The sequence below is a fragment of the Vespula pensylvanica genome, chromosome 1 (genome assembly GCF_014466175.1).
Source record: "Vespula pensylvanica isolate Volc-1 chromosome 1, ASM1446617v1, whole genome shotgun sequence".
Classification (NCBI taxonomy): domain Eukaryota; kingdom Metazoa; phylum Arthropoda; class Insecta; order Hymenoptera; family Vespidae; genus Vespula; species Vespula pensylvanica.
The window spans coordinates 15,593,578-15,615,865 of record NC_057685.1 but is presented as its reverse complement, the minus strand read 5'-3'; the positions used below and the strand labels follow the sequence as shown (position 1 = coordinate 15,615,865).

The 22,288-nt window shown below is 31.2% G+C and overlaps 1 protein-coding gene across 10 annotated transcripts; it reads left to right on the top strand.

Moving 5' to 3' along the window:
• Positions 1-31: 31 nt before the first annotated feature.
• Positions 32-21,728, top strand: LOC122633468 (sex-lethal homolog). 10 transcript variants are annotated; one of them, XM_043821447.1, is made up of 7 exons: positions 32-2,283; positions 5,111-5,426; positions 5,511-5,686; positions 5,807-5,920; positions 6,505-6,665; positions 14,967-15,248; positions 20,721-21,728. In XM_043821447.1, the coding sequence occupies exons 2-7, from the start codon at positions 5,223-5,225 to the stop codon at positions 20,783-20,785; spliced, it is 1,002 nt and encodes a 333-aa protein (XP_043677382.1). In that variant the 5' UTR covers positions 32-2,283; positions 5,111-5,222; the 3' UTR covers positions 20,786-21,728. The 10 variants fall into 10 exon arrangements, 9 of the variants coding, with proteins under 9 accessions (XP_043677382.1, XP_043677372.1, XP_043677325.1 ...); XM_043821437.1 differs by lacking the exon at positions 32-2,283 and adding an exon at positions 2,472-3,333; XR_006328125.1 differs by lacking the exon at positions 32-2,283 and adding an exon at positions 3,340-3,965 and having other exon boundaries at positions 4,928-5,426; positions 14,967-15,489.
• The last annotated feature ends 560 nt before the right edge of the window (positions 21,729-22,288 follow it).

Below are 22,288 nucleotides of genomic sequence, written 5' to 3'. Positions count from 1 at the left end.
GTTCATTATTTTCATCCTTTTATTCCAAGATATTTTATAGAAGATATTTCTACTTTTTTATATGTATTTATAATGATTATGCTTGCGATGTGAGATAAAAACAAAAATAGATTGCAATCTTTTCATTAAAATAACATTTATTAATCATAATCATCTCCTTAAAATTAGGTTATTCCACTAGATCATTAAAATGGCACAAATATTCATCTGTTTTTAATGTCGTCAACATTTTGTTATTATTTTCATTTTATAGAAAGAAAATTCATTTAACCATAACATTAAAATATAAGAATTTATAAATCACACGAACAAAAATCCCAATCAATCTGTATTTGTGACACTAATAAGCACTAAATACAAGTGTTCTATATGTATGAAAATAGAACACTTGTTAGATTGATTCAAATAAAGAACTGAAAAGAAATTTTATTGAAATATAAATAAATTATTCATTTTTTGAGAAACTATATACTAACAAATGAGCGAGCATAATAACGATCAAAAATATATTTCGTCGTGTTATTTTACGATAACCAATACGCACGTGCGCATCATTCGACGCAGTCGTGAAAGGGCTCTCGACCAAAATGCGACATCGAGATATTCTAAAAGTGAGAGAGAGAGAGAGAGAGAGAGCGAGAGAGAGGGCAATTAGTAATAAAATACATAACATCTTTTAATGCTTTTACCAATGGGAATCGATCAATTTTATATAATGAAAAAATTAAAATGATCAAAATTGAGGGACACAGAATGACCTAATAAATTTTAACACACAAATAATGCTCATGTATCTACTATTTCGTTAAATTTTTTTATATGTGTATATATACATACATTTTCTTTTAATTATAAAATTAAAAAAAATTTTTAATTACTGGTCGAAACGATTAATATCTTGCATCGGTAATTATCTTGTATCTTGAGGCAATTTATTAATTAATTTTTTTCCAAGTTCAAATAATTATAATTGATATATTTATTGTTAATATAGATGATTATTTAAAAAAATATATATATAAGCTAAGAACGTAGTATGGAATATATAAACTTAGATTTTCGAAAGCACTATTCAATATCTATGAATAGCTGATGCATATAAAGGTGTGTAGAAGGACGATAGCGTCGTCATAGCGCAATGCGGAGATCCGAAATATACATGTATGTATGATACTTTCCTAGATCCCTTTAATAATTATTGATATTATCATTTGAGAATTTGCCTTATTTACATTCCGATAATTCATTATTTCTTTTCTTTTTATAAATTTTACATCAAGTATTTAACGATGATTACATCTCCTGTCCATTTATATATATATATATATATATATATATATTATGTATATGTATGTGTGTGAGTGTGTATATATATATATGTATGTCTGTGTAAGCTTAAAGTGTAATAATATGCGAGAAAACCAATGAAAGTGTAAAGTTATTTTTACGATATAGGACATAACTTGTTAATGGAACGGATCTTCGATAAACCACTTGTGTCAAAGCTTAGATTAAAGTTTATAAATGTATTTTCTACAAAGACCGTGACTTCACTTAATCTACTGTTAATACCATACGATATTCTTCTAAAAGATAAGAATTCTAAAAGATTGAAACGATGAAATAATAATAGTTGCAAGAATCAAGAGATCAAAAAGAAAAGGATACAAAACGATCGAAGATTTGAAGTTTTTTTGATCATGTATGCATGTGTATGTACAAATACATATATATGTAATAATCCAAATATTTAGATTTAGATTATGGTTAGGAAAATTTATTGTTAATACGATACGCGCGATACGATAATCAATATCGTTAATACTATCGATCTTTTTAATCGATAATAAATTATTTATCGTATATGGTAAGATATCAGTGCAGTTAGTTAGTTAATGACAATATTTAAATATTAAAAGTACGTCTAATACGATAATATCGAATGAATAGAAATGCATTCATGTGTTATATATTATTTTTAAATGAATTGTAGGAGAATACGTAATTTTCGATATACGATCGATCTGAAACAGTTTCTTTTTATTACTATGCGCAGTTGTTGCTCGAGCGACCTTGTGTAACATGAAACAAAAGACGATGAATGCAATGACTGTCGTCCATTACGAACACGATACATACAGCTTCCTCGTTCCTTCATTTTCACGAAAATATCAAAAGGTAAAAGACGAGATACAAGGGAACCTATTAAATAGGTGAATAATATACAAAGTGTGAAGCGATTATTGCAATGATCGCTGCTTTTTCCTGGAGCATAATATCGAGGTATGTTTTTTGGGTTAGGCTAGATATAGAATATAACAAAAAAAAAAAAAAAAAAAAAAAGATCATAAAATTAATTTTATCTTACTCAGTAACAGAAACTATGTGGAAAGTGTACAAAGAGTATCATGTTGATTATTTAATTTTTTTCTCTCATTACTATCATTCATATCGTTACATATGTATGTACAGCGTACATACGTAATATTTGCAATATAAGAGTTATGTTCATAAAAATTTCAATTCGTAGTTGTGATATAAAATGAGGAAATTTTCAATGATCTTATTATCGTTAATTTCACGAACGAAAAACCTTTCATAAGAACAACAACGTTACAAATCTCAATCATATTTCTCGATATTTTTCTACTCTCGACGTTCCTTGATTTTTAATTCTTTTATAAATATAGATCCCACCGAAATAACAACGGTGTTAAAACATGAAGGTCGTCTCGTATATCTTGCCAATCGAAATTACAAATTTATTGTACTTCCATGATGATTGGCCAACATTCAAAAGACATCCATGTCTGTGTTTCATAATTGTCCCCAAATATCGTGTACTGATCGAAAAATACATAATTAAAGCTGCTCTATAAAATCGAATAAAGTAAATTCACGAGCGTTGACAACAAATATAAATATGTAATATCTGTTCTTGGTCGATACAATGCTCGGTAACAAAAGAAAAAAAAAAAAAAAAATAAGAAAAACAAAAAAAATTGAGGAAACGACTCGGTGCGTCGCGTTCCATTTATTACAAGATCCGCCTAGTGGTGTACGTAATAAGGTCTAGAAAATTGGCAGGAGGTCCAAACGATATACGTATAAATGCGTTAGCAGAATTTAGGCGGGATGGTTTTCATCGGTTTTACCCCCTCTATATGCTTCGTGGAGAATTGCCGCAAGACGGCGCGCGATTGGTCGCACGCATGCGTGAGTAGCATCGATGGTGTCACGTGCGGTAGGGTGGGGAGATATAGATGGTAGCAGTTAGTGAGGTCGCGTGCCGCAAGAGGGTGTTGTAGGAGCAAGCGAAGAAGCGAGAAAGAGGTAGGTCAGGGCTGGGCTCAGTGTAGGCTCGGTGCGTTCACGTACGCGCATTGCTTTGCATTGTCTTTTGAGCGTTCGCGCGTGCTGCCTCATTTCCTTCCGAGTGTCTCTTTTTCGAGCGACTTTATACCATCTTTCTCTCTTCTTTTCCCTCTCTTTCACTGTTAATCTTTCTCAGTTTCTTTCTTTCTTTTTCTCTCTCTCTTTCTGTCTCTCTCTCTCTCTCTCTCTCTCTCTCACTCACTCTCTTTCTCCCTCCCTCCTTCTCTCTTCCGTTTCCGTGCTATCTCTATTCATCGTAACGTTTACGATCGTGGTGCGCGGAGACGACGAGAGTGCGTGGAGAAGAAAACGCGGTAGTTATACTTGAAAAATTCGCGTGAACCGATAATTTTTCGACGCGTGTTTCTACAATGGTGAAAGGCGCTTACATAATTGTACGCGAGCGCTAAGTTGTATTCTCTTGGAAATACGCGTGTGTGATACAAGTGAGCGTGCGCTGCTTCGGACGGATCGTCTACCACTATCCACCACTGTGTTTCGTGCTTCTTTGCGAGTGGCAAAACCTTTAGCATCTTACTCGCTCTTCTCCTTCGCTCCCTCTATCGTTTCAACGGTGCTCCATTTTCGTGGTATGTATATCTCTCTTTCTCTCTCTCTCTCTCTCTCTCTCTCTCTCTCTCTCTCTCTCTCTCTCTCTTACACACAAGACACACATTCACTTTGTTCCCTCTTCCTCTATGCGTCACAATCCCGCGCTCTTCTTCCCTCCTTTCATCCCCCTTCATTGCCCTTTCCCCCTCTTTCTCTTTCCATCCTCCTGACAGCTTGGTCGATTCACGAATCCGCCGGGCCATTCGCTTTTCCCGGGGTTCTTCAGAATAAGGGCAAAGAATTATTTTGTAAACAATTGTTCCTTCAAGAGTAACCTACAAATTCATAACCACAAGACGCTTATTTTAAACGTATAAAGAATTGTCCGGTGATTCGTAAAAGTCGGTGAAGCGCCCCTCGATAAGCTTCCGTTTTCTCCGAGTTTCTTGTCCTTTTCTTTCCTGTTTTCTTTCATAATGAAAATTTATACGTTACGAGTCTTTAATGAACTAAACGCACGAGCGCGAGCGAACTTCATAAACAGTACGAGTGAGTTTGTTTTAGCTCGTTCAACAACATAGTTCGGAATAGTTAACGTTACACGAGAGCATTGTTGTTAAATAATATCGATTCGATAATAGTTTCGCTTCATAAGACTCCACGAACTGTGTTAGTCGTGCTTCTTCGTGCTTGAATTATAAGTGTTCCCAAGCTCTTTCTGAGGATTGCAGAATAGTAATTTCTTTATTTTATCATTTAATAATTATAAGTTTATTAGTTATATGAAAAATATGATCAAAATTCATAACAGTTATAAAGGGTTTATTTACTATAAGACGATTTAGTTCATTTTTATTAGTAATAATGGAAGTTTTAACATATCTATGTATATACATACGTTACAAGGAACGTGCAATATATTTTGGGCTTCTTTTTTCATTTATGCCAGTTAATTCTGTTTGGTCCTTACTTGCCTTTGTTTTTTGTTTCTTGTACACAGGTCTGCCATCATACATATGCACATTTATTTTCTATTTATTTTAAATTACTTAAGAAAGTGAAAACATTCAAGGGCACAGACCGTTCGACGATCATGGCATTGCACGGGGAAGACGTAGTAATGAATTTGTTTATATTTTTTGTATTTGCCGACCCCGTCGATGGTTTCACTGGGCTAAATCAGTCGGAGTACACAGCAATCCCAACCAGGAAATTTGGAATTGGTAGTGTTGCTCTGACAGTGACGTCTGAGCCGAGTCCTAAACCAAGGTGAAGATTTTGGACAGTATAACAAAATGACCGATCAGCTAGAGCAACAGCAGCAGCAGCAGCAGCAGCAGCAACAACAGCAATCGCAACAGCAGACCAAAGGCAACGATGAGCCACGGACAAATTTGATTATCAACTATCTTCCACAAAGTATGACGGAGAAGGATCTTTACAGCTTATTCGTGACGATAGGACCTGTTGAATCATGTCGCGTCATGAAAGATTACAAAGTATGTCAAGTAGTTATATATTTCCATACATTATTCTCAAAGTGTTAAACTTTAATATAAATATTCGATTTTTTACTTTTATAGACCGGATACAGTTATGGCTTTGGTTTTGTAAATTATACAAAGGCTGAAGATGCTATTACTGCTATAAATACATTAAATGGTCTTCAAGTACAAAATAAGCGGTTAAAGGTATCTTTTGCACGCCCTTCTGGAGAAGAGATAAAAGAAACAAATCTCTATGTGACTAATTTACCAAGGTATGTTTTAAATGCATGTTATATTTTAATTAGTTCAATTAGTAATAACAGTTATTGGGTTATAAAAATGATACAAACTTGTTCATAGTTTAATATTTTTTTATTTATTTTTTCTCACAGAAATATAACAGAAAGTCAGATCGATGATATATTTAGCAAATTTGGGAATATAGTGCAAAAAAATATTTTGAAGGATAAATTGACTGGCTTACCAAGAGGTGTAGCCTTTGTAAGGTAAGTTAATGAATTAATACATGGAAAATTATACTATCTACCATGACTTAACTTATTGGAAAAAATCTGTTTATGCAATATAAGTCAACTTTTATAATATATGCGTGAATTTGATAATATAGAAAATTGGATCTCATTCAAGAGTAACAGCTGTTTGAAATGAGACTAATTGTATCATTATGCAACCTAAGTTAGCAGATAATACACATTTATTTACTATACATAAGATATTTGCTGCCAAATTATTTTTTGGCTTGACCACTATAATTTCAATTTTATGTCTTTACAATTGACCTAGTTAACTGTTGAGATACATATAACTGAAAATTCAGGTTGTGTAGAATAGCTTTGTTGTTGAAAATAGTATCAAAAGTATGTCACTAACTGAATATAGACTGAATATAGAATAGCATTAATGATTTCCTTACATAAGAGAAATAACTAAGAAGTTCATTAGCTAATATATTTTTTATGAAAGATATTTATATAAAAGATTTTAAAGATATTTGTAAATTCTACAGCCATTTAATTGAATTTAAGCAAGTAAAATTAATTTTATTGATGATATGATTTTGTTTTTAAAGATTTGACAAACGTGAAGAGGCACAAGAAGCAATTGCACAACTTCATGGTACAATTCCAGAAGGTGGTTCAGAAAGACTCAGTGTAAAGATCGCGGAAGAACATGGAAAACAGAAAGCAGCATATTATGCAGGTTGGCAGGCTGGATATAATCAAAGTCGAGGTAAGTAGTTGAAAATTAATTTATATTATATTTATATGCCTTAGTTTTAGTATTATTCTGACAGTAGAAATACTAAATAATAAATATAATCGCGAAATGTAATATTATACGAATTAATGGACAAAAATATGGAGTAATTGTAGTAATATTTTTATTGTCAGAGGTGCTTTGCATTGCGCTTTACACTTTTCTGATTAATGGCGCATGAATGACTGCATCATATAGTATAACTATGGGAAAAGCAATTCCTATCCTCTTGGTGTGGTTCAGTTATTTCATAATATAAATACATTGATATTTCTTACATATTGTAAGACTTTCATAGGTTGTTGCATTTAATATCTTACATACTTTTCAAATATGAATGTATATAACCCATTTTTTTTATTAACATTCATTAATTACTATTTTTTAATCTTTGTTACTATTTTGTGTATTACTTTCATACTATTAAAATGTGTTAAGCAACCTTTTAACTATTTTCTAAACAAAAATTCTACCTAATTTACGAAAGAAAAATAAAATTGCTTCTTACTAGATTGATAATTAAGTATTTAAGATTTTTTGCAAATCCTATCTTTATAAACATATATAATATATATATATGTATATATATATATGTATATATATATATATATATATATATATATATATATATATATTAGCATACAATTTTATATGTGTGCATTACTGTAGATACAATATCTAATACTTTAATGTTTTGCCAGATAAGATGGCTGCCTGTAGATCAGACTTCAACGATTTATCGCACTAGTCCCTTTTACATGGAAAAGTGTTCTTTATAATTCTATCATGCGCAATATACTGCAGCAATTTTTGCCATAGCCGAAATTTTATTCGGGTATTTTTCTATCAGTTTCTAATAATAGTGTGCATGATTTAGTGTGAAATATGTTTCCTATGAGTGTTTATTATGCACTATAAAAAAAAGTATGTTTCTCTCTCATCAGTAATATAAAAGAAAAGAAAAAAAAACAGACAATAGTGTTGTGGATTAAATATTTTGTGTGTGATATAATGAAGACATAATTATTTTCTAAGTGATTATTACAATGTTAGTACGATTCCGTTCTATAGAATATTGTTAATAATTTTATCTTTGAAGAAATTATTCCTTATTATGATTTAAGTAATTTCGTCACAATTACATTTTATGTTAAACATAATGTTAAATTGTCTCGATGAAGGAACATAGATTTAGTTCTATTTGTATGATATCTTAATTCTTTTCATATATATATATACACATATATATATACATATGAAATATATATATATACATATACATATATATATATATCATTTTTTTTGTATTACAATTTATGTTCAAATATCCATACATTATTTTTGTTATCAAATTCCAAACGGTTAAAGTATACTTTTGTTATAAATATAATAGTTAATACAATTTTGTATATTTATTAAACCCATTCCTATTAATCTTAAGTGCGCATTGCGTGCGTATGATATTGGAACGAACGTTATATATCGAAAACATATTGCGCGAAAAAAAAAACCAAAGAATGAGTTTGGAATATTAAAAATAATTATATATTATAGTATATATGAAATTTATTATAATTTAATTATCATAAACATGTATTTATATCAATACTGTCACTCGTGATAGTTTTATTTAATACATATAATTCTATAATTAGAAATATATCAGTCTACCAAATTGCCTGCTATTTATTTGTAATATGCATATGCTAATTTATGATAATTGGGCTGTGACTGCATCGGTGAGAAGCCCGCTTGACTATAATTCTAAGTGCATGGCTGTGTCTTGTATCGAACAATTAAGGTCTTTGAATCATTCGAGTAAGAAATATTCATTTAATGTTTCATTTTTATTTCTATGCTTACCAATCTACAAAGGAGAGCGCCTATATCCAACCAGGAATAAATATCAGCGCTATGACCACTATCTTTATCAAAGATTATAAACGTATTTAATTTTGTTGAAATCTTCTCATATATATGCTTCATTATTACTTGCAGTTGTTATTGCGAATTTTTATGGAATTTAAAATTTAAAAAAAAAAATATTAATTGTTTGTAACATTTTATGAAACCAGTAAAAGTGATTTCTAAGTACTCATATATATATATACACATAGAAAAAAGGAAAGAAACAAAAAAGTATTGATAACTTAAGTGTTGCTCTTATTATTCCAGATGAACTGAAATTATATACACACAATATTATTTATCTATAATAAATTGTTAATTTTTAAACTTCAATTATGATAAATATTGATAAAGGAATTGCATTAAAGAAAAAAAAAAATAAATAAATAAAATAAAAAAAAAAATAAAAAAAACAAATAGAAAAAAAATAAAAAAAAAGAACATTTAATCAAACTTTAGAAAATTATTAGTTGCTGAAATAGTTGCGCGTGAGAAATGAGTTAATACAAGTATTGAAGTTTAATGAAATAGTAAAAAACAATTGCACTTACATAAATGGTAACTAATAACATCATTGGATATATAAAGTTAACACAATTTTATCGACAATTATATCTTTATCATATTCGTTAAGTTAATAGATAATATCATCTTTATTATATATATATTTTTTTTTCAAGCTTTTGCTAGTCGCACAACACAGCAGACGCTCATAATAAAATTCGACATAATGAGAATGCCATACATAATAATTTTCAAAGTTCATGATTAAACTGTAATTGCGATTAAACGACACAGCATGCTCTCCAAATATGCACATGTATTAACGAAAGAAAGAAACAAACAAACAAACAAAAAATCCAGAAATATTACTGTGAATGCTGTTATTACAATTGTGCTATTTTTTTTTTTTCTTCGTCGTAATCCTTGATTTGTACTGCACATATATATAAACGTATAATAGCCTGAGACAGCCTTTTGCAATTCTTACTTTTACGACATTATGCTACAATTGAACGAAAACAAAAGGATAAAAAGAAAAGAAAGAAGAAAAAAATATGGAATATACGTTATCATTTAAAAATATACGAAGATTTGAAAAGATCATATAAATAGATCTATGAATCTTTCGAGACTTTACTTATAGATTGTAAAGGCACATGTTACAACATCTATACACGATCAGCTGTTTTTGATATGAAGGAATGCCATTTAATATCCCAATTAATCTCAACGATGTTATTCGATAAACTTATGTAACGTCTATATAACAATGTCATCGTAGTGCGATCAATCAAATTGCGAAACATTTCGCTAATAATAATAATAATAATAATAATAATAATAATAATAATAATAATAATAATAATAATAATAATAATAATAATAATAGCCTTTTTGGAAGATTTTCTTCTTACTCTACTAGTCGTTCCAAACGTTTTAACGAACACCATGTTTTTAAACATAAATATTGTACGATTTATCGTTACGATCCACAATTCCAATGTTACGAAATTATTATAGTTAGAAATATGATTAAATTTGCATTTAAAATGTGTATATGTGTGTGTGTGTGTAAAATATATATATATATACACATGCACAAATACACAATATGTTTAACTTTCTCCTCTAATAATAACCACTTTTAACGTGATCTATTTACCGAGAAGATATTGGACAATGATTCAACGATTCGTCTTTTGCGAAATTCCACGAATCTCACCGTAATTAAAAGATATTACGTATATATGTAATGTATGTATATCTCGCGAGATATTGAAGCAATCGTCGGATGTACTTTATTGGATGAATAATCACTAAATGATGTGCGTGCATGTGTGCATGTGTATGTATCTGTGTGTATGTGTGTGCGTGCGTGCGTGCGTGCGTATGTACGTGTACGTTAAAACAGTTTATCATAAAACTCAGGATATTAATGATAGAACATTTTTTTTTTAAATGTATCATTTTCTTTTTTCTTTTTTTTTTTTTTTCTTCACATATTCCACCATTAAAGTGGTATCATCCAAATGCGATAAGATTCGTTGTTAATGAAATTGAAAAGAGAAAAGAAAAACAAAAAAAAAAAAAGAAAAAAAAGGTGCATAAGTAGCAGTTATTGTTCCGTCGATCGTTATAAAAATAGATATTAATCACTCGCATTTTTCTTGTTACCGGTTATTGCCCTATTAATCGATGTATTTAACGACCGATCGAATTATTATTAAAGCTTGGGTTCGCAATAAGTGAATCACGAGTCTAAGAAGAAACATATGTACGTATGTGTATCTTATTCGACTTTGACAATCGTCCATTTTTTTACTTGAAATTAGAAATACAGATATTCGGTACTGCTCGTAGTAGTAATATATATCATCGTCTAGATATCGGCTGATCAAGAGAAAAAGAGAGATACGTTGAAAATCTCACGATGTATCGTGTTGTTTTCAACGTAATACGATCCAACTTGCTCGGACGCAGATCATTATATAGATTGAATTGTGTAACGTTATCACGCATCGTTGGAAAATAGAAAATTGATTACATATACATACATATTTCTATAAGCTAGTGATTCTCAACATGGGATATGATGTAAAATTTTGGGGAGTATGCAGTGAAAGTATATACATTAAATATAAAATTTAATTTAATAATCTATTGTACATGTATGTTTTCTTTTATTTCTATTGTTATACTGTAATTATAGTTTTATTTATCCGTACAAGTAGTATGCCAGTTACATACATATTTCCAAATGGTAGGTGAAGCATAAAAGATTGAGAATCACTGCTATAGACTATTTTCTTTCTTTCGAATGAATGTAATTTATAAATAAGTCCAAATACAAATAAGTTGTATATGTGTGATAAAAGTAAAATAAGTTACGTTGTATGGTTCATTCTGTATAAATGATCAAAATTATTGGATCATATTAGAGAGAGAAAGAGAGAGAAAGAGAGAAAGAGCCGAAGCTTTTAGGAATTTAATATTGCGAATGCCCTGGTATTTGACGCACTTATATAATTCGGTCGTGTGCGATTTGTAATTACATTTGTTAAAATCTTCGTGTATGTGTAATATGTATACACATGTATACGCATGTATGCGTGATTTCTTTCTTTTTATTTTTGGTCGTCTTTCTACGTTCATTATTATTGTTGTTGTCGCGTAAGGCGAAGCTTGAAATTTTACGTCGTCGGCTACACCCGCAGGAAAAGAGAAAAGAAGCAGACGAATCGATCGACGAAGGCACGATAGTCTAACGAAGATAAATTTTTCATTATCGATCTTATATAGACCAAGTTATCTTAAGGGACATATACACATGTCACTAAACTACTTAACATCGTATATCTCGAATATTCACGAGTCGCATTTTCATCTATTATATATGTACATATATGTGTGTAACAAAAATTTTCTAAGCGGATCAAAAGTTCTTATGTGATTTTAAAAAAATAAATTTTTCTTTTTCAAGACTTTTTAAGCTTGTGGTTAGGCTTGTAATTTTACAAGCTAGATTTGTAATTTTACGATCTGAGAAAGAAATTAGCCTAAAATGTCTAGAAAAAGAGTAATTGATTTTTAAAATCACTTAAGACCTTTTAGTCCACCTATGAACTTTTTATCTAGACTGGTGTGTATACGCGTACACACACACACACACAAATATTTATATTACTTTCTTATAAATCAAAACGATGGATTTTGAATTCGAATAAGAATATAAATACGATATTATTTACTAAACTGTTGTGGAAAAATATCTCATTTTTTTATTCGTATATACATATGTCCAAAAGAAACATATTTTTGTGTTTAAGTAAAAATGCGATACGCGAACTCGTACGATGTTAAACGAATGCGTTGTAAATAAGTTGACGGAAGTTGCAGTTAGAGAGGATTCTAATTTTAAAGAGTTTTAAGTAGTAAATTGTAAGGTTTTTAAACGGGCTGATGGAGTTCGAGCGAAATGATTATATTATCGAAGTCCGGTAGTGCTAACGATGGCTGTGATAAGAATAAGGACAAAATAACGCCGAATGAAAATACAATGCGAATAATAAAAAAAGGGACTGTCGATAAAATACACACTTGTAAATCGAGAAATTGGTTTAAATTTGAACTTGGTTTAAATGTTCGATGTACGTTTAAATACGTACGTAAATATTTACATACGTAGTATTCGTTCTCTTTGTATTTTCTTTATATTTTAATCTATTACAATTCTATGGATACGATTCGGTTTGATTTATGATGGAGAAGGACAATTTTAATAGCGTGCTGTTATTGCAAAAGAAAAAGAAACAAATAACAAAAAAAAAAAAAGACAAATAGACAAACGCGTTTATAAAAATGCCTGCGACATTCTCAATAATATATTCAACATATTTTTCTCTTCTCTTCTCGCGTAATTCGATTATAAAAGATGAATGCTCTCTGCAAATCGATTTCGATTAGTAAAAGTCCAGCGACTTGTGGTCATACGAGCGTAGCCTTACACACTGATTACACTCTGTTAAAAATAATTAACGAAAACAAAAAAAAAAGAAAGAAAAGAAAAAAAATAACATTACATATAACAAATAAACGTACACGCAACATATGATAATTGATATTATAGCAAAAGCGAATGTGTGTATATTGTATATTATTATACGTATATACATACGTGTTACATGTATATACAATTAGTTAAACTGATGTTCGTCATACGTTGTGCGAATATTTCAATAGAAAATTGGTTGAATTATCAGAAGAAGAAAAGAAAAAAGAAAAAAAAAAAAAAAGAAAAGAAAATGAATTGTATCGCATTTTGTACTGACGATTTTTCATTATCTCTTAATCGTTATTTGTGTCGTCTATGTATGTACTTAGTTACAATGCTTTTCGAACCCATTTATCATCGCTACGATTTTTCTATAAATGATCTCTCTACGAGCAAGAGACACGAAACCGATTTTTAAACCAATATATTTTGATGTATATTATATAAGCTTTTTAATATACTTCTTTTTTTCTATTTGTATGAATGTTTAAAAAAGTCACATGGCAAGTAAGCTATACGTTTGCACGATGTTCGTCGATATACAAATTATAGTCTGTCTATCTATTTATCTCTATCTATTTATCTATCTATCTATCTATCTATCTATCTATTTATCCATCTATCTATCTATCTATCTATCTATCTATCTATTTATCTATCTATCTATTTATCTATTGGATTGATAAATTTGCAAGGAAATAGAAAAACCGAAAAAATCGTCAATACAAAAATAATATACCTGGTATAAAATCGACGCGTAAACTCGGGATGCGTCACTTCGTTCTTGAAATTCTCCTGTATAAGTATTATCTTATACCTTTCTTAATCCTTGTTGCTACAGTCACGAAGATTTTACGTGGATCTGTAGTCGCTCTCGTTAAATTTGATTAAAACATTAGAAAGAAAATAATGGGACTTGTGCTTTATTATAACAAGACCACCTCCATCCCAATTTTATTTTCGATGTTTTTCAATGGATTACGAATAAGGTCAAAGTGACGTAGGAAAGTGGATAGGAACTACTGAAATACATAAGTGTATTACATAAGGAAGAAAATCGATTAGATTGCATATAATGATGATATAAACGAGGAGGATAGGATGCATAGCATATAGTGATTGTTATTATCTTATTTTGCGTATTGTTCTTGATTATGAATGAGAGATTTAAATAAAACAAAAAAAAAAAAACAAAAATCTATCTTTCAGGAACGATCCACATTTTCGAATGTGAGACACAAAATATCGCACGCGTTCGCCATTTTCTGTTATAATCCTTGTACATAGTACACATACACACACTCATGTATATATACATATATTTCAATATGTATATACACATATTATACATTAGACGTAATGTAGAGCAAAAATTAGACGTAAGCCTTCTCGATAGCCAAGCGATCGTAGGAAGAAGGGAAGAAAACTGTCCCCCTCTTCCGTGCTCGGTCTCTGGTGCACGTAGGGTCATTGCATGTAAAATCGATCACTTTCTAGAGCAATGGAAGTAATGGAATTTTTCTTCGAAATCAAAATACGTCATTCACGAAAGTATTTACGGTATACATACATACATAGATAAATATATGTATTTAAAATGATTTTGAGACAAATGTTTTCGAAATACCGTTGCGTTGCAGTGCTTCGATTTTTCAAATGAAGAAGAATAAAATAACAAAAACAAAAACAAAATAAGAAAGAAAATTATTGGAAAAGTTAACGTCAGAGACGAATAAAGTGAGCGATTTCACGTGGAGTGAGCCTGGAGAAGAGAGAGGAGGTGCGTTAACGAAGATTGGATGGTCTTTCAGGGGGAGGAAGCAGCGGCGGCAGCAGCGGAGGTGGAGGTGGTGGTGTAAGCGGGAGCCTCAGTAGCAGCGGGGGTGGAAGAGGACGAGGTGGCATCGGTGGACCGCCAGGAATCGGAATGGGTATTGGAGGTGGAGGAGGTGGCGGGCCGGGAATGCTTGGCAGAGTAGCCGGAGGGGGCTTTGGTCCACGCGGTGCTCATCACGGTGGCTTCATCGGAGGTGGAGGAGGACCTGGAGCAATGAGGATGGAGAAGCTACATCCGCATCGTTTCAATCCCATCGGTATGGGTGGTGGATACGTTCAGTCACACTTTTGGTGACCATCGAGGAACAAGAACGCGACGACGACGACGGCGACGACGACGGCGGCGATGACAGAGATGGCAGAGATGGCTATGCCATCCGCTTCAAGCATGACTGTCACTACGTCACTCTCTTTATCTCGCGCAGGACACCCTAACGAGGATCGATCTTCGTAAACTGCCGACGCGATACGAACTTTGTCATCTCGAGCGATCGTCGAGTACTCTCGAGGCTTTTTTTATCTTCCCTTTCTCATTCATTTTTTTGTCGTCTTCTTCGTGTTCTTCTTCTTCTTCCTCTTCTTTTGCTTTGTCTTTCTTCCTTTCTTTTTCCTTTTTCTTCTTTCTTTTTATTCTTTCAATGTCCAGAAACTATTGACTATTGCGCTACAAAGATTTAGTGTCTTTTCAAGCGTTAAACTTCTGGATCTACTTCCTTCTTTTCTCTTTTCTATTTTCTCTCTCTCTCTCTCTCTCTCTCTCTCTCTCTCTCTCTCTCTCTTTCTCTTTCTCTTTCTCTTTCTCTCTCACATACATACACACACCACATACACACATACACACAGAGTCCTCCATTCCTCGACAACTTAACGATCGCTCGAACATCCATTCCGCATGATCGGGGAATAATTGCGATGCATTGGATACGTTCCAAACTGTGTCAGTGCCCGCGTTAGATGTAGATAAGAAAAAAAAACAACAAAAAGAAAAAGTAGGTGTTAAAATCCCGTTGCATAGCCCGTGCCGTGGTGTTTTAAAATGCACGTGTCCGCATTCGGGCTAAACTCGTTAAGCAAAAACTATAAAAAAAGAGTTCTATATACATGTTGTATATTTCATTTTTAATGGTTCTAACTTTAAACTTTATCGGATGTTTCAATTTTAAGAAAAGTTTTATCGGAGTCAGCTTCAAACGCAGAACGGTATTCCCTGATTCTATGCAACGTTGGATATCGATGGTATTTGCGATAAGGAAATCGAACCTATGATATAATGAAAATGCGGCCAACGCGAGAGATACGCCTTATTATTATTATTATTATTATTATTATTATTATTATTATTATTATTATTATTATTATTATTATTATTATTATTAATTAATTATTATATTATTATTATTATTATTATTATTATTATTATTATTATTATTATTATTATTATTGGGAAAGGTAATTCGATGTAAAATATTTTATACTCTTATCGGTTTAATGTCAGTACTATACAAGTATATAAGACATATTACTTAACCTTATAAAATAACTTGCATCGAATCAACTTTCCTCGTTCCCGTTCGTATTAAATGAGCGCGCAGTAGTAAATGTGTTTTAACAGAATAACAAAATTATGCGTGAGGTATAGAAGAGGACGCAAGTGAAGAATATACTTCAATATAGAATGTTATTAATCTTATGACTCGTTTGCCGCGATTACGTGATACTTTTACCAAATTTTAATCACGTTTTAATATTAATGATAATCACTTATTTTAGCTATTCGTTCGAATTGGTTATTTTTAAATAATAACAAAGCGAAAGGGGAAAAAAAGAAGAAGATAGACAAAAACCGTGTAAGAAAAATAGGGAGGAGAAAGTTTTAGATATAGATCATAGAAAGTTTCGTCTATACGTTCGATGTTGTTTTTTTTTCTTTTTTTTTCTCCTTATTTTATTTCTTTTCTTTTTTTTTTTTTTTAAATTGTAATCGAGAAAAAGGAAAATTCTAATAAATTACTAAGTTTTTAGTTGATACCACCACTTATGCGATGTTTGAAATTATTTTTGTTTGTTTTTTTTTTTTTTTTGTTATGCCTGGAAATTATTCACTAACGGACTGTGACATAAAAGTACAAAACTTCAATATTTACCATCGTTATCCTCGTGCACCGCGATACATGTAAATATTGGGAAAAACGTATTAATTGCGATATCTTATAGAAAATGAGACTGACTTTTTATATAGAGACAAATTTTACGCTAGTGTTCTGCGACGTATCGAAGTCACGTTTACGGTACCTTTGCTAACTGTAACGGACAGATTGCTCTTGTCTCTCTCTTCAATTTCGTTCAATAAATTTTAAGATCACATTAATGCTAGGAAGATGATAATATAAAGGAAGGTTGTGCACTCTTTTAAGCATCGGAGATATTCGTTTTACAGGGTAGAAGAAGTTCAATAAACGTTTCATCATTGTAAAGAACATGATTAATAGACGTTTACATTACATTTAATTACGATTTAGCATAATAATTTAAAGGAAACTATAGTATATTTAATATCTCGTTCGATATCATACAAACACATACACGCATACACATACACACAGACACACCTTAATAACTTTCTAAACATTATTTATTGTCGTTGGTAATCGTTCAAGATAATAAATGCGTCCACGTTTATATAGGACGTAGCAACATTTCATTATAACCAAGAATTGCGAGAAGTCTAGAAATAATTATATAAAGAGAAGTTAGTTCTCACAATTTTATGATATTCCATTATTATAATATCACATTAGAGGCACGTGCGTGGATCGGAGTTCTTTTATGGGACATTATTAAAACGGTTTTGTTCCTTCGATAGAAACAACATTGCGCGGTTTATGAGAAAATAGTCGAGAATTAATCGTTGATTTCGCGTAGGAGTTCACGTGTTCGCAAGTCGTCTTACCTCATTTTTCTTTTCACAAAACCAGAGTAAACGAAGCGTCGAGGCTGCTTCACATGTATGATTATAAAAGACAAGAAAAAAAAAGATAAAAAAAAAAAACAAAAAAGCAACCAAAAAAAACAGTAAGAAAAAGTTCAATATCGAATCGGTGTGCAACGTTATCAGCTTCTCTTTACAATTTCTTGCACAAGGAAGAACGTCTACTAACAGAGCCAATATGAAGATATGAACAAGGTATTTCAATAATTTGTGACTTCGCACGAATGGATGTACCAAAAATTTTAATAAATACTATGATTCTACTAAAGATCGTTCCCAAACCCTTCTAATTCTAATATGAAAAGTGTAAAAAACTAAAGGAGAACAAGGGAACAGGAAGTATGTGAGTAATTATCATCAGGAAAAAAGATTTAAGGACAGATACAATGTGTACGAAACGAGTGCGAGAAGATACGAAATATTTATACGTTTTATTTTTGTCATTTCTTTCTTTTTCTCTCTTTCTCTCTTTTACACACACATACACAAATTAACACGATTAATAAATAGATTAAAAATCACAGAAACATAACATACGTATATATCATGGATTAAAAGTCGGTGTATGTCGATATTTTATCCATCGATGAGGTTCTCCGGATACGATGTTGCCCTTCAAAAGGCAGCTAGCATTTTAATAAAGCCAAGTGCCCGTTGACGAGCCGCAACGTAACCGACATCAAACAGCTTCCTTGTGCGTCGAAAGAATTCACTGAAACTGTGTTAAAAATGACGAGAGAAAGGAAGAAATTTACTATGTTCTTCGTATACATGCATAGTCGTAATGGTATTAAGAGAGAAAAAGAGAGGGGAGGATTAAGAGTGAATAAATTGATGGAATAATATAGAAACATATAGATCAAACAACATCATCAAGAACTATTCTACATACTTTCCTTTGAAGAATATCCAAAAAAAATCGTAACTAAATCACACACTCGAAGAAAGGGATATACAAAACTTTTGTATCATGTGTGAACGATACAACGAGATACATGGATGCACACGTGACCCAAGAAGAAACTCGAACGAGAATCAATGGAAAAATCGCGTGAACTTCGTCACATGCATGACAAGAAGAAGTACGTATACAAACAAAAAAATAATAATAATAATAATAATAATAATAATAGAGAAAAAGAAAGAAAAACGAAGAAAAAAGTAGTGTAAAAAATAAGGAAAACGAGCGTTGTGGACGGTACAAAACGCACTCGTTGATTGAAGATTTCTGAGTTAGTACGGGAAACTTTATAAACGGCATAATCTCTCCACCCACAGGATGCTGCGGCCTAAAGATTAGCCGCGAGGACGGCAAACTCGTCGAGGAGGAAACAGGAAGGGGCGGATAGCTACCATGAACCGAGATACCATTATACTTTCGGCATATGGGTTTAGCTATGCACTAAAAATGTTCCAAGGATTGAGGATAAAAGAGGCTAAAAGTGTGTGTGTCTTTCTTCGATATCATCAAGGACGCTACACTTTCCGCTTATTATTTAATCATTTACATTATGAATTAACAGGACATTTTTAGATTATTTATCAACGAGAATCTCCTTTAACACATTGTTGACCGGTTACGAGTATATTTGTCTCTTTGCACATGCATGCATTTTATGTAATTATTAAAGTATAAAATTGTTTATACTTCACATGATATACAAAGTTATTATTATAATATTGCTCATTATGTTGGATAATGTTTCTATTTAATTTTGATATTACCACAATTTTGCTAAATTTTTAATATTTTAATAATGATTTTATTTTCAATTATGAATATAGCTAAGGTGAAACGCATTACTATTTTTTTTTTTTGTTTTTTTTTTCTCCATATAATAGCCGATCAGCAATGTATTAATAATACGTAAATATAAAAAAATTATTATTTTATATCTAAATAAGAATAATAATAATATACTAACTTTGTTTGGTTTGTTTGTTTTAATTTTCTTTTTTTTTTCTTGTTTTTTTTTCGATCTTAATTTTTTTAAATCTCGTGCGATCTGAAAGATATTAACATCTTTTATTTAGCTATTGAAAGAAACGACAGTCGACGCTATTAACTATTTTTCGCGGTTTACATATATTTTTTCTTTTGAAACATTTTTTGCGGCAATAACGCAATCGTATGCCGCTCGTTTCCGGGATAAGACGTACGTGTTTACGAGTAAAAGAGAGAGTCCAACTTATTCGGCTTGACCACAGACAGAAAGTTTGGCTAAATCTTTCCTCGATGCCATATACATACACATATACCAACATACATACACATAACATATATACATGCATGATACATTCATCAAATATATGTATACTACATATACGTACAGAGGTGACTATACAATCGGTATTTTGTTAAGAATTGAATTGAAGCCTTATCGGAGAACTTTTCGGCTTATAAACGCGGACGCGGAAAGTGGAGATTAAATCGTGGCTTTTACTCGAGTACTTCACGTCTCTTGACACATTTACGAAGAATTTTTCTCCTGTTCGTTAGTCGCGATCATTCTTTCTCTTTCTCTCTCTCTCTCTCTTTCTCTCTCTCTCTCTCTCTCTCTTTCTCTTTCTCTCTTTCTCTTTCTCTCTCTCTTTCTTTTTTTTACTCTAACACATTTTTTTTGGTTGCTTGACCTGACAAAATTTTTTTATCCTCATTTTTTCCTCTTCTCCTTCTCTCTTTTTCTCTGTTTTTCTCTTTCTATTTATCTGTGTATCTATCTCCGTCCTTTTCTTTCAGCCAAACCCCAACGTTCTTCATTCTCAACCAACATGGATACCTCGGGACGACGAGCTGTGAAATAAACGCGCATCTGTCGCACGTATGTTTTGTATTAAAAGACTCAAGAGGAGAAGCTGGTCTGTCACTATGGGGATACAATGGGTCGAGGTAAGAAAAGGCCACACCGATTCGCTCAACTTTCTCGGATCTCCTCTCTACACATCTTCGAGGGATATGGTTTACGATAAAACTTTTGTTATGTCACGAACAATTAAAAAAAGAAAAAAAAAACAAAAAGAAAAAAAAACTAAAAGAAAACAACAAAAATGATCGTCCTAGGTAAATTTGAATTTCTATTATATAAACATTTAACAATGATTTCATCGTAAACTTTACTACGTCAGATATATATATATCGAAGATATATTAGAATTTAAGACTACAATGATAAGAGAAAAGTTCATTCTTTTTTTTTTCTTCTCCTTTTTTTTCTTTTTTTGTTTCCATGAATTTTCCTATTTCGATACATATAAGTCGTTTCGAATAAGAATGAAATTAGCATATCGATATTTTATATATATATGTATTAGCATATTAATGTTAATGTCTCATTATCAGTGATCGATCATTCAAATATCTTTAAGTAAGATAAAAAATTGCGTTTCTTTAGTCTTTCGACTATAATGTAGTTTTCTTTTTTTTTGTTTTTTTTTTAAATATCGACACGAACGTTATAGATTTGTAAAAATACACATATACACAGACAGTGAAGTGTATTTAATATACTTCGTATATCGAATAATATTGTCTTCGAAATTGTCTCTAAATTCTAAAAGAATATGTGTATATATATATACATATATATATATATATATATATATAAAAGATTATATATATGAGTTTTGTTCAAACTATAATTTACTACGTAAGAATGTAAATCTTTCTCCTAATGAAAGAAAATGATCTCTCGTAAAATGTCTACATTCCTCGTGTGCATGATTAAACATTTATCGTATCACCCTTCGACGTAAGAGTTTCGTAAGCAAGAAATTCCTTACCGCCTTAATTTCAGATACCCTTCTCTTATTCGCAAGACCACCTGGTACATATATACATACATATATGCATACATACAAACGTTTTCGTAGAACCCGATAAGTAAAGTCTCCAGCTGCTTTAGGGTCACGAATAAATGAATCATAATGAAAAACTCCGACGTGTGTGTACCGCACAGCGATCGAGATAGACGATTGGAAGACCTTTCTTTCGAATGCTTTAAAAGAAATCGTTCGTGACTCTTCGTAAAAAGAAAATTTTTCTTTCGACGAAAAACATTGAAAGAAAAATGTAAAAAATCAAATATTTTATGATAGTTTAATGTAATCGAAATGAATTTTTGTTTGACGATTAGAAGCTTTTCTTTCAATTGCTTTAAAATAAATCTTTCGTTAAAAGAAAATTTTTCTATCGACAAAAAATATCGAAAATTTTGATATTAAATTCTAATGCGATCTAAATGATTTTTTCTCTTTTTTCTTTTTCTTTTTTTTTTTTTGCTTTTCTTTCTTTCTTTCTTTTTTTTTTTT